Source organism: Pan paniscus, chromosome 17 (assembly GCF_029289425.2).
Source record: "Pan paniscus chromosome 17, NHGRI_mPanPan1-v2.0_pri, whole genome shotgun sequence".
In the NCBI taxonomy this organism is placed as follows: domain Eukaryota; kingdom Metazoa; phylum Chordata; class Mammalia; order Primates; family Hominidae; genus Pan; species Pan paniscus.
The window spans coordinates 52874315-52887221 of record NC_073266.2 but is presented as its reverse complement, the minus strand read 5'-3'; the positions used below and the strand labels follow the sequence as shown (position 1 = coordinate 52887221).

The 12907-nt window shown below is 43.4% G+C and overlaps 1 protein-coding gene across 4 annotated transcripts in view; it reads left to right on the top strand.

Annotated features, from left to right (window-relative positions):
* Positions 1-828: 828 nt before the first annotated feature.
* INO80C (INO80 complex subunit C) overlaps positions 829-12907 on the top strand; it is a 29833-nt gene continuing 17754 nt past the window's right edge. The window contains exons 1-3 of one of the 4 annotated variants that reach the window (XM_003830233.5): positions 829-1289; positions 9602-9655; positions 11550-11603. In XM_003830233.5, the coding sequence (XP_003830281.1) occupies positions 1134-1289; positions 9602-9655; positions 11550-11603 (264 nt within the window). In that variant the 5' untranslated portion in view covers positions 829-1133. The remainder of the gene's footprint in view (positions 1290-9601; positions 9656-11549; positions 11604-12907) is intronic. The other 3 variants (XM_034943540.3, XM_034943541.3, XM_003830234.5) reach the window with 3 other exon arrangements.

The following is a 12907-nucleotide window of genomic DNA, read 5'->3' as shown; positions in this document are numbered from 1 at the left end:
TACAGATTACATTCTAGCAGGAGCCAAAAAAGACATTAACCATCCGATTATAAATCATTTAGTTATATGATGTCGCAAAGGTTCTGTAAAAATATAGGGTAGAATGAGGCAAAGAACAAGGCGGGTAGGAGGACTGAGGTTCCTAAATAGGTTTTAGTAGATCTGTGACCTCCCTGAAATCTGTAAAATTTTGTCTGTGTCTGTATACATTTAATGGGGTGGTGGGGAGGTGGGGGTGTGCGGCAGGGATAGGAAGCACAGATTCCATGCTCAAGAGTCTGTGAATCCTAAGAGATTAAGAACCGGCCGGGCGTGGTGGCTTACGCCTGTAATCCCAGCACTTAGGGAGGCCGAGGCGGGCAGATCACCTGAGGTCGGGAGCTCGAGACCAGCCTGACCAACATGGAGAAACCCCGTCTCTACTAAAAAATACAAAATTAGCCGGGCATGGTGGCACATGCCTGTGATCCCAGCTACTCGGGAGGCTGAGGCAGGAGAATCGCTTGAACCCGGGAGGCGGAGGTTGCAGTGAGCCGAGATCGCGCCATTGCACTCCAGCCGGAGTGCACTCCAGACGGAGTGCGAAACTCCGTCTCAAATAAAAGAAAAAAAAAGGGGGGAGAGATTAAGAACCACTCTACCCTTCATGTCCATTTGGGCGCTATTTATATACAAACCTTTTCCGCGTGGGAAGGCAGGGAGGGATAGAGGGAGAAGCCAGTAGCTTGGCGGTCTACTGAGAACGACCCCAGCTTTAGGCTTACAGACATCAAAAGTAATCACTCTTCTATATGAGAAAAGACAACACGCTCATTAATTTTTTAAAACGTAGTTACTTAAAAAGATTGGGAGATTTTCTATTCCTCTATCAATGGGGATTTCCAGGCACGTGCCCCACCCAAGGCCCACGCCCAGAGCGCCCGAGTGGCAGGACAACGCCCGCTGACATCTTCCCGTCCCGACGGCACAGGATACTCCGAGCTCCACCTTTTAGATTGCACCGAGAGAAGCCAGCTACAGCTTTGAGTCCAGGCCGGGTTTTCAAGCATCAAGACGGAAGTAACAGCGGAAAGGAAGTTCCAAGGCCCGCGCTGGGAAAAAGGTGGGGGGACCAGGGGAAGACTCGGAGTGCGATGGCGGCGCAAATTCCAATTGTGGCCACCACTTCCACTCCCGGAATAGTCCGGAACAGCAAGAAGAGGCCGGCCAGCCCTTCCCACAATGGCAGCAGCGGCGGGGGCTATGGCGCCAGTAAGAAGAAAAAAGCGTCCGCTTCCAGCTTTGCGCAGGTACGCAGTCGCGCTCCCAGCCTGCGCGTGCGCGTCGCGAAACGGGACTTGGCGGGGCGGAGCCGAGCCAGGGCGCGTGCGCAATGTGGGGCGCTGCGCGTGCGGTCTCCGTTGGGGTTGAAAGACGCTGCCCCGCGGAGTGAATGACTACTCTTTCCCTTCGTTTGGACACATGGGCTTAGAACGCCTTGTGTTGTAAGGAGAGAAGAAGAAGTAGGGAGGTTATTACTGACTTAGTATTAATAGAAGGACTGCCTCTTCCCCTCGAGGTCGCCTTTAGCATGAGGTTCAGGACTGATGAGTGTCAGTCATTCAGAAATTTGCGTGTCTTCCCCTCGTCCATTCTGCAGACATCTACCCAGTGTCTTTGAGGCGCATAGCGCTGTAATGTCCTGCATGGATGAATACAAGATGTATTGATAAGTATGCTTTCTCTCATCCTGAGAAAAGTGCTTTTTTGACCCTGGGTTTCCCAATCCAAAGGCAGGTTTGGTCTTAACTCATGGGCTTGTTAAGGTTATGAAGTAATGAGTGTAAAGCACTGAGCTCAGCGCCTGGCTCAGACGTCAGGGCCTCTGAACAATCTAGGCTCCGTAATTCCAGCAATGAATTTTCAGCAGGGAGTGGCTTGATTAGTGTTTTCTCTGGCTCCTGCATTTTATTCAAAGCAAAAAAGCAGAGATAGAGTGTGTTACTTTGTGCTCCTCAGCATATGGTGTGACACCGTTCACCCAGTCAGTGGCTGTTCTAGAAATCTTGTTCCTTCTTCTGTAGGTGATTGGTAGTGCTTTTTATTTTAACCTTTTAATATTAAATACTTTGCTATAGTAAGATTTACACACAGTACAATGCACAAATTTTCAAGAATACTGGCTGAACCACAGATCTTCAAGAATCCTGTCTCACGCCTGTATCCCAGCACTTTGAGAGGCCAAGGTGAGAGGACTGCTTGAGGACAGGAGTTCGAGACCTGCTCCCCAACCCCCATCCAAATTTACAAATAGCTGGGCGTGATGGTGCACGCCTTTAGTCCCAACTACAAGAGCATCACTTAAGCCCAAGATTTCAAGGTTACAGCGAGCTATGATCGTGCCATTGCAGTCCAGCTTGGGCAACAGAGTGACCCTGTCGCAAACAAAACAAAACAAAACTACAGATCCAGTGCCCTTTTACATTTGTATACACCTATGGCCACTGCCTGAATCAAGATAGCATTTCTAAGAGCAGGTGACATTTTCCTGTCAGTACTGTCTTTCCTTCCTAACAGTTACCCACTGTTCAGCCACCCTTCACAATAGACTGACTTTGGGTTGGAGCATAATATAAATGGAATAATACAGGACAATAGGGAACATATTCTTTTGCATCTGTCTAGGTTCCTTTTTGAGACAATGTTTTTGAGAGTCGTTTAGTACATCTGTTGCATTGTATAAACATACACCCGATGAATATTTGAACGTTTACAGTTTTTGGCTTTGTGCAGAAGCTGCTCTGAACATTCTTGTACAAGTCTTTGTGTAGATAGATGCTTTCATTTCTCTTGAGAAGTAGTGGAATTGCTGAGTCAGAAGGTAGGCATACATTTAACTCAGAAACTGTTAAACAATATTTCTCAAAGTAGTTGCACTGTTTTTGCATTCTTACCGGCAAAGTATGAGAGTGCCAGTTGCTCGAAATCCTCAACAATACAGAGTATTGTCAGTCTTTCATTGTCAGTCTTTAACTTTTAGCCATTTTGTTGAGTGTGTAGTAGTATCTCCTTGTTTTAATTTGTTTCTCTGATGGCTAATGATATCAATCACTTTTCATGAGCTTGTTGGACATTCCAGATCTTTTGTGGAGTGCCTAATTATTTTTTCTAATTGGCTTTTTAAAAAAAAATTATATTGATGTGTAGAAGTTCATTACATTATCTTTCTTGATTAGACTCCTTTGCCAGATGTATGCATTGTGAGTAATTGCTCCCAGCCTGCGACTGGTGCGTTTTGATAACCAGTTGTGCCAGGACCAAGGAGTGTCACTAGGACATATGGGTAGGAATAATTGTTTTGACCCCAAAGGGATTGTTGATCAACTTCCACTACCACAAGCTTCTGAAAGTGGTCAAATGCCTTCAGGAGACTGGAAATTCCCAGTAATCCAATATGGTGGAAATCTTAACTCTCTATTCCCTCTGGGCCTTTTTTGTATCCAAGCAGCAGCCTCAGGAGAAGCTGGAAAGGGCAGAGCATTTCATGAAATAGTGCCTTCTTTTGTCCTGACTCTCCTTTTCCCAACTGATATTTACTAAAGAAGACAGGGTCTTCTTCTGTCACCCAGGCTGGAGGACAGTGGCACAATCATGGCTCACTGCAGCCTCGACCTCCTGGCTCAGTGGATCCTCCCACCTCAGCCTCCCAAGTAGCTGGGACGACAGGTGCATGCCACCATTGTATTTTTGGTAGAGGTGGAATTTCACCACATAACCCAAGCTGGTCTCAAACTCCTGGGGTCAAGCAATCTGCCCACATTGGCCTCCCAAAGTTTAGGGATTACAGGCATGAGCCACCGTGCCCGGTTGTCTTAGATTTTTGCCTTGCTGTGATCCTTTCATTCTAGTTCCCTTTTCACAGCGTATAGGAAATAAGCAGGCATAAGCACAGTACCCCTGAGGGCTGCCAGGAATCTTCTTGAGGTCACCCTCATCTGTGTCACTTGCTAAACCTTTCTGTTCTGTTTCAGTTCAGTTCATGTAGCAGTAATTTATTGTACTGTTTCTGTTCCATCCCCAGCAGTATGCTTAAGACATTTCAAAGGATTATAGCTTGTCCCCACACTACCAAAAACATCCCAGGAGAGAATGACGTATATCCATTGTGTTTAGTTTTCTACTGCTGCCATTACAAATTATCACAAATTTAGTGGCTTAAATAACACTCATTTAGTAGCGCATGGTTCTGTAGGTCAGAAGTCCTGACACAATGCAACTGGGTTGACTCTCTGCTCTAGGTATCACAAAGCTGAAATCAAAGTGTTAGCCGAGTTCTTGTCTGAAGGCTCTGGGGAGAAATTTGCATGCAGGTGAATTCAGGTTGTTGGCAGAATTCTGTTCTTTTGGGGCGGCAGGACTGCGGGGCCCCTGTCTTCTTGCTGGCTGTCAGCTGCTGCCCGTGTTCCTTGCCACATGGCCTTTTCCATTTTCAGAGCCAGCTATGGAGAATCTCCCTTGTGTCCAATTCTTCTCATGCTTCAGATATTTCAGACTTCTTTTATTGCTGACCCCTGGACTCAGATTTAAAAGATTTATGTGATTAGGCAGGCCTACTTGGATAATCACCTTTTTAAAAAGTCAGCTGATTTGAGACCTTAATTACATCTGCAAAACCCCTTTGTAGCTGCACCTAGATTAGTGTTTGCTTGAATAATTTGGAGAAATTGTGTGCACACCAGGGGCAGAGTACTTGCAAGGTGGCAGGGGTGTACTGGAATTCTACCTATCACACAAATGAAACCATTAGGAAGATATAGTAATGTCTAACCTTGAGCCAAAGCTAATTATAGGTAATTATAGGTGTTGGTGCCCTATTGTGGTGAGACACAGGAGGATGATTCCTCAGTGCTGGTGATGGTACTCAAAGGAGAGGTAGGGAGGCAGAGGGACTTGAAGTTGGCTTGGAGAGGTTTGCTGGAGAAGGCATTCCAGGTTCAGAGCTGTGCTCATTGTGAGATTAACCCAGGTTGCCCAAGGTTTCCTTAGTGGGGAAGTGAGTGTTTTTCTATAAATGATTGTATTTCTTGAGTTAGAAGAGATTTTATAGGTCTTTCATCACCTAAATTTCCCTACGTCAGTAATTTTAGCTATTTTGATTCTTAAGTAAAGGCAAAGTATGTAAAACTTTCATGGAATTTTAAAATTTACAAAGCACATTTACGTGTAGGACATTAGAGTGCCTTTTGAGATTGTTAAAGATAACTTGAATTATCATGGATTCTTAAGGTGGGTTTAACTTTCCTGAAATATGCTTGCTGTTTCTAAAGTAAAATTGAGTGCTTAGTTGAAATTTAAAGAAGTTTAGAAATTTAGATGCTTAGAAGTCCTGAGGAGTTGAAGGGAATATTTTTCAGCTAAAAGTATTCTGAGAAAAGCATTTATAGAAGGCTTCTTTACATCAGTGTTAGGAAATACTATTAAATAATTTAGTAGTACAAAAACAACTTTGTTTTATCATTTCATCAAGATGGCTCTCTCTAGTTCAGCAGAAATTACTACTAATGTTCATGCTTGCTAAGGGGTGGTACAAATCATCTTAGAATCACAATTCTGTGGATTTATATTTTCACTATAACAGTTGTTGATTAATAATGTTATGAAAGTGCAGTCTTCCATTCACTCTGGTTGTTACTTTGAAGGGATTAATTTTGGTGGGTTGGGGAACAGATAACTGTTAAAGTGAAAGGAATAAGGATAAATAATAGTAATTAATATTTATCAAGCATTTACTACATGCCAGGCAGTTCTATGTACTTTCTAAGTACTATGTCATTTAATCCTCCAAACGACCCTCTGTGAATTGATCACTTCATTTTACAGATAAAAACGCCAAGAGCATAGAGAGACTGTGTAACTTGCCCAAGGTCACACAGTGTTAGTGTCGGGATTCGAACCCAGGCGTGCCGTCCAGAGTCTACATTCTTTTTTCTTAACTGCCTCTCTTGATATCACTCTGTTACTTTGTATATTAGAAGGTTATTAATTAGATCTCTGGTATAACCAAATTCATGGTACAGAGAAATGCTTTTGGCAACAGTTTTACTGAATCAATATAGGGTAATTTAGGCTTTTCAAATGTGTATTAAAGTTGATAAAATGTACTGAGAAATCTAATTAACCTATAGACTGAGAGTTACTTAATAGCCTCTTCATTTGTGAAGCAGCTAATAAAACATCTAAAGTGGAGAGGCAGTAGTTGCATCTTTAGGAGGATAGGGCAGATGATGAGAGAATCTTCTGTAATTGGAGGGGCAGCCAGATAATGCTGGACTGATTTGGTTTATTCATTGAAAAAATAGTCATCCTACTATTCAACTTTTGTAAAACACAAAAGCAAAAATTCAACAAATCCTGATAATTTTAAGTCTTAAAAGTTATTCTTTTCTATTTTCAAAATTACCTTTTTTTCATTTTTAAAATTGACATAAAAAGTCACCCAATCTCCTTCCCCAACAACTATTATAATTTGTGTTTTCTACATGTAGATACAGTTTTTCATCATTATATATATATAGCATTACGTGCCCCGTTTTTCACTTAGCATTATTTTGTGAACATTTCTATATGTTGATAGTCTTCTCAATTATACTTTTAAAAGTCAAATAGTCTTTTATGACTATTGACTGCATTATATTCCAAGGAATTAACTACCCATATTTAATTGACTTTATTATTGGATATTGAGGTTGCATTTTGAATTTTTGCTGTTTTAAGTAACCCTATAGTAACCTTGCAGTTTTAGACCAGGGTCAGCTATTTGCATCTATAATTCTATGACATAGATATAACTTGACATTTGACTTTTCAGTAATAAGACAAAGGATATTTTTCTCCTTTCTTTATAACCACAGACAGAATGTCCAAATTATCCTTTAGTCTGATTCAGAGTCAAGCACACTACTGTCTGGAGAGATGAAGCCATTGATTTGGGTTCTTCAGTTGCGCAGAGCAGAGCAGGGCGAGACCCAGGCCTTGTGAACTCCAGTCTATTAGCATAGGCGTGTGTTTCCTGAGTAGCAGGCTGGATTTCTCTTCCCTGAGACTTACATCAGCTCTGTTAGTGCTGCAAAGAGGGGGCACCCCTTAGTGCTAGGCGTTCCTTCCTCTCCTCTTAGGGTGTTCATATCTTGGGGCGGGACAGTTCATCTTGTAAAGTCCTTAGTGATAATAGTGCTTCAGTAATATGGAAATGATGCATCATTTTAATTTTATCTTATTGCATCCAAGCCTCACAGACTTGATCTTCCCTTTGACTAAAGGTCTGTCTCCCTCTCATCCTGTTAGTAGACACAGAAGTCTCAGCTTGGCTAAGGGTGTAGTAATGTGGGGGTCGGGGGAGAGGACAGTGAAGCATAAAACCAGCTCTGGCCTGGGGCAGGGGTGTCTCTGGTTAGAGAAGGAAGGGAGCCTGCCACAATCTCAGAAGCAGGAGGCAGCACTGGTATGATGTGGCTCAGTTCACTCCAGGGTGGCTTCCTTTCTCTGTCCTCTCTTCAGCCTGACTTCCCAGTGGGGGTCTGGCAGAGGATGGAGTGAGCAAGCCGGCAGGAGGGGTCCCTTTCAAAAACCAGTGCTTCCGTGTGTCATTTTCATCCTCTTCTTGACTCTTCTCTAGCTTGCTGCCTGGAATGGCTGACTTAGACCTCTGGTCCTCTCTTCATTACCACCCTCTCCTTACTCTCAGCAGATGTGCTTGTCTGCCTGAATCTAACGAGGGCCCCTGTCTGGCATTTTTCTCCCCTGTCTCCCTGGGGCCTTGGAACTAAACGCCTATGTCAGAAGAATCCCCCTGTATTGCTTTCCTTTCATTGGGCACACAGCACCTTTGAGCTTCCTCACTGGGATTGGGGAAGTGGAATAAACTGAAAAGGAGAAATACAGTATTTGGCCAGGCGCAGTGGCTCATACCTGGAATCCCAGCACTTTGGGAGGCCCAGGTGGGCAGACCACTTGAGTCCAGGAGTTCGAGACCACTGTGGGCAACATGGTGAAACCCTGTCTCTACAAAAATACAAAAGTTAGCTGGGCATAGTAGTGTGCATCCGTAGTCCTAGCTACTCATGAGTGGGGGCTGAGGTGAGAAGATGGCTTGAGCCCAGGAGGTTGAGGCTGCAGTGATCTGTGATTGTGCCACTGCACTGCAGCCTGGGTGACAGAGCGAGACCCTATCTCAACAACAACAACAAAATAATAAAAAAAGAAATGCAGTTTTTGAACATCTCTGGAGTGGAAGAAAAAGCTAACTCCACTGCCTGAGGATAGGACCCTGGGAGCTGGCAGGTATGTGGATGGTTCCGTAATCGCTGTTGGAAGCTTTGGGGACTGCATTTTCCCTTTCCCTTTAGTGTGTCCTTTTTGCTCTTTAACAGTTCAGATTGGTTTTTTCCTCCCTGATGGCAACAGTATTATATCAGTAGTTATATTCTTTATGAGAAACTCAAACGATAAAGTTGAAACTTAAAGCATATCTGGCCCCAGGAAATCTCTTTCATAGCCTGTTTACCCTGAATTAGACCTGAAGTTGTCCCTAGTGGGGGTGTTTTTTTTTTTTCTTTTGACGTGGTGCTTACTGGATAGCTCTCAGGGTTATCTCTCTTGCTAATTTAATTTAGGCCACTCGTAGGCCCAGTCTCCTGACAGTCCAGGGCATTGAGTAGTCCTGTGGCACACTCTATGAATGGTTAGATGATTGGGAGAATGGTTGCTTTCCTTCTGCTAATGCTGGCGGGTCTCCTTGGACCGGCTCACCCCATGTTCCTTCCAGTGGGCCTGGGCTTTCTCCTTTGCCTTTGTACCACCACCTCCTGAAAGAGCGATCACTTGTCACCCTTCCTGCCCTGCATGCCAGCTCCACCTTCCTTCTCAGGAACCAGGAGTCATGACCTCTGGCTCATTTGCAGCTGGGTATGCCTCTTGGGGAGGCTTCACTTGGTCACTGTATTTTTTTTTTTTAATTCTCTAAATATTTCAGTGTGAATTTCTTAAAACCAAAGTCATTCTCTTACATAAGGACAGTTAGGAAAGACCGTGCATGGGGGAAAGATGAAGTGAGGGGCAGTCTAGACAGAAGAGGGGTGTTAACAGAGGAGGGCCCAGATGCCCACATGCAGAGGCCCTGGAGAGGAGTGTGGGAAGGTAGTGAGGAGAGATCATTCCAAATTTTATCAAATTCAGGAAGTTAACTCTGATGCAACACTGATATTTAATACACAGACTTTATTCTTGTCCCTTATCTGGTTCAGAATCCAATCCAGAATCACACGTTGTATTTAGTTGTCATATCTTTTTAGTCTCCTGTAATCGGAACACTTCCTTAGTCTTTTTATCTTTTATGACTGATATGGTTTGGCTGTGCCCCTGCCCAAATCTCATCTTGAATTGTAGCTCCCGTAATTCCCATGTGTTGTGGGAGGAACCCAGTGTGATATAACTAAATCATGGGGGCAGTTTCTCCCATACTGTTCTCATGGTAGTGAATAATCCTCACAACATCTGATGGTTTTGTAATGGGAAACCCCTTTCACTTGGTTCTCATTCTCTCTCTTGCCTGCTGCCATGTAAGACGTGCCTTTCGCCTTCCACCATGATTGTGAGGCCTCCCCAGCCACGTGGAACTGTGAGTCCATTAAATCTCTTTTTCTTTATAATTTACCCAGTCTTAGGTATGTCTTTATCAGCAGCATGAAAATGGACTAATACAATAAATTGGTACCGGTAGAGTGGGTTGCTGCTGTATGTAAAGATACCCGAAAATGTGGAAGCAACTTTGGAACTGGGTGACAGGCAGAGGTTGGAACGGTTTGGAGGGCTCAGAAGAAGACAGGAAAATGTGAGAAAGTTTGGAACCTCCTAGAGACTTGTTGAATGGCTTTGACCAAAATGCTGATAATGATATGGACAATGAAATCCAGGTTGGGGTGATCTCAGATAGAGATGAGGAATTTGTTGGGAACTGGAGTAAAGGTGGCTGTTGCGACGTTTTAGCAAAGAGACTGACAGCATTTTGCCCCTGCCCTAGAGGTATGTGGAACTTTGAACTTGAGGGAGATGATTTAGGGTATCTGGCAGAAGAAATTTCTAAGCAGCAAAGCATTCAAGAGGTGACTTGGGTGCTGTTAAAAGCATTCCGTTTTAAAAGGGAAACAGAGCATAAAAGTCCAGAAAATTTGCAGCCTGACAATGTGATAGAGAATAAAAACCCATTTTCTGAGGAGAAATTCAAGCTGGCTGCAGAAATTTGCATAAGCAATGAGGAGCCAAATGTTAATCACCAAGACAATGGGGAAAATGTCTCTAGGGCAAGTCAGAGACCTTTGTGGCAGCCCCTCCCATCACAGGCCCCGGTGCCTAGTGGGAAAAAAAGGTTTCAGGTGCCTGACCCAGGGACCCCTCTGCTGTGTGCAGCCTAGGGACTTGGTGCCCTGTGTTCCAGCCACTCCAGCCATGGCTAAAAGGGGCCAAGGTAGAGCTTGGGCCACGGCTGCAGAGAGTGCAAGCTCCAAGCCTGGCCAGTTTCCACATAGTGTTGAGCCTGTGGGTGCACAGAAGTCAAGAATTGAGGTTTGGGAACCTCCACCTACATTTCAGAGGATGTATGGAAATGCCTGGATGTCCAGGCCAAAGTTTGCTGCAGGGGCAGGGCCCTTACAGAGAACCTCTGCTAGGACATTGAGGAAGGGAAATGTGGAGTTGAATACCCCAAACAGAGTCCCCACTGGGAAACTGCCTAGCGGAGCTGTGAGAAGAGAGCCACTGTCCTTCAGAGCCCGGAATGGTAGATCCACCGACAGCTTGCACTGTGTGACTGGAAAAGACGCAGACACTCAACGCCAGCCTGTGAAAGTAGCCAGGAGGGAGGCTATACCCTGCAAAGCCACAGGGGCAGAGCTGCCCAAGACCATGGGAACCCATTTCTTGCATCAGTGTGACTTGGATGTGAGACATGGAGTCAAAGGAGATCATTTTGGAGCTTTAAGATTTGACTGCCCTGCTGGATTTCAGACTTGGTGTGGGTCCTGTAGCCCCTTTGTTTTGGCCTATTTCTCCTATTTGGAATGGGTGTATTTATCCAATGCCTGTACCCTCATTGTATCTAGGAAGTAACTAACTTGCTTTTGATTTTACAGGCTCATTGGTGGAAGGGACTTGCCTTGTCTCGGATGAGACTTTGGACTGTGGACTTTTGAGTTAATGCTGAAATGAGTTAAGACTTTGAGGGACTGCTGGGAAGGCATGATTGGTTTTAACATGTGAGGACATGAGATTTGGGAGGGGCCGGGGGCGGAATGATAGTTTGGCTGTGCCCTCACCCAAATCTCATCTTGAATTGTAGCTCCCAAAATTCCCACATGTTGTGGGAGGAACCCGGTGGGATATAATTGAATCATGGGGGCGGTTTCCCCCATGCTGTTCTCATGGTAGTGAATAACTCTCAGGAAATCTGATGGTTTTATAAGGGGAAACCCCTTTCACTTGGCTTTCATTCTCTCTCTTGCCTGCTGCCACGTAAGACGTGCCTTTTGCCTTCCGCCATGATTGTGAGGCCTCCCCAGCCGCGTGGAAATGTGAGTCCATTAAACCTCTTTTTCTTTATAATTTACCCAGTCTTAGGTATGTCTGTATCAGCAGCATGAAAATGGACTAACACAATGACCTTGACACTTGAAGAGTACTGGCCACTTATTTTCTAGAATATTCCTCAATTTGGGCCTGTCTGATATTTCCTCATGGTTAGATTTGAGTTATATATTTTTGGCAAAAATAGAGAAGTAATGCTATCTTCTCAGTGCATCCTGTTGTGGCACTTGATGTCAAATTACTAATGATGTTAGATTTGAGCACTTAGTAAGGTGATATCTGCCAGGTTTCTCCAATGTAAAGTTATTCTTTTCATGTTTGTATTGAAGTATCTTGTGGGAAGATACTTTGAGACTATAAATAGCCTATTTTATTTCATACTTTGCCAGTGACTTTTAATATCCATTGATAGCTTTTGCTTGAAATAGTTATTATTGTGGTGGTTGACAAGTAGTGATTTCCTAATTTGAATCTTCATTCCTTTTAGATTTATTAATTAGAATCCTATTGTGAGCAACAGCTTTCTCTTCTCTTCCATTCATTCTTTTTTTCCTATTAAAATTTTTTTTTTTTTTTTTTTTTTTTTTAAGAAATTGGGTATTGCTGTGTTGCCTCGGCTGGAATGCAGTGGCTATTGCCAGACACAATCATAGCGCAGTGCAGCCTCCTGGGTTCAAGTGATCCTCCCTTCTTAGCCTCCTGAGTAACCAGAACTACAACAGGCCATTTATTCATTTTTTAAAATCAGTATTTATGTCATGGATTTTTATTTTATTATATGGGTTATAATCCACTACTAGCTTTATTCATTCCTTCTTTTATAAGTTTATCTGTAGTAGCTTTACTGACATATAATTCACATACTATAAAATTCACCCTTTTAAAGTGTATAATTTAGTGGTTTATAGTATATTCACTGAGTTGTGCAACCCTCACAATATCCTATCTAATTTTAGAATATTCCTGTTACCCCAAAGAGAAACTCATTACCCATAAGCAGTCACTTTCCATTCCCCTGTTCTGCCAGCCCCTGGCAACCACTGATCTACTTTCTGTCTCTGAATGTGACTACGTATCTCATATAAATGGAATTATACAATATGTGGCCTTTTGTGTCTGGCTTCTTTTTGTTAGTGTAATTTTTTTCAAGATTTATCTGTGACAGAGCATGAATCAGAATGCCATTTCTTTTTGTGATTGAATAATATTACATTTTATGGACATACTACATTTTGTGTTTTATTTTTTATTTCTTTTAGAGACAGGGGCTCACTCTGCTGCCCATGCTGGA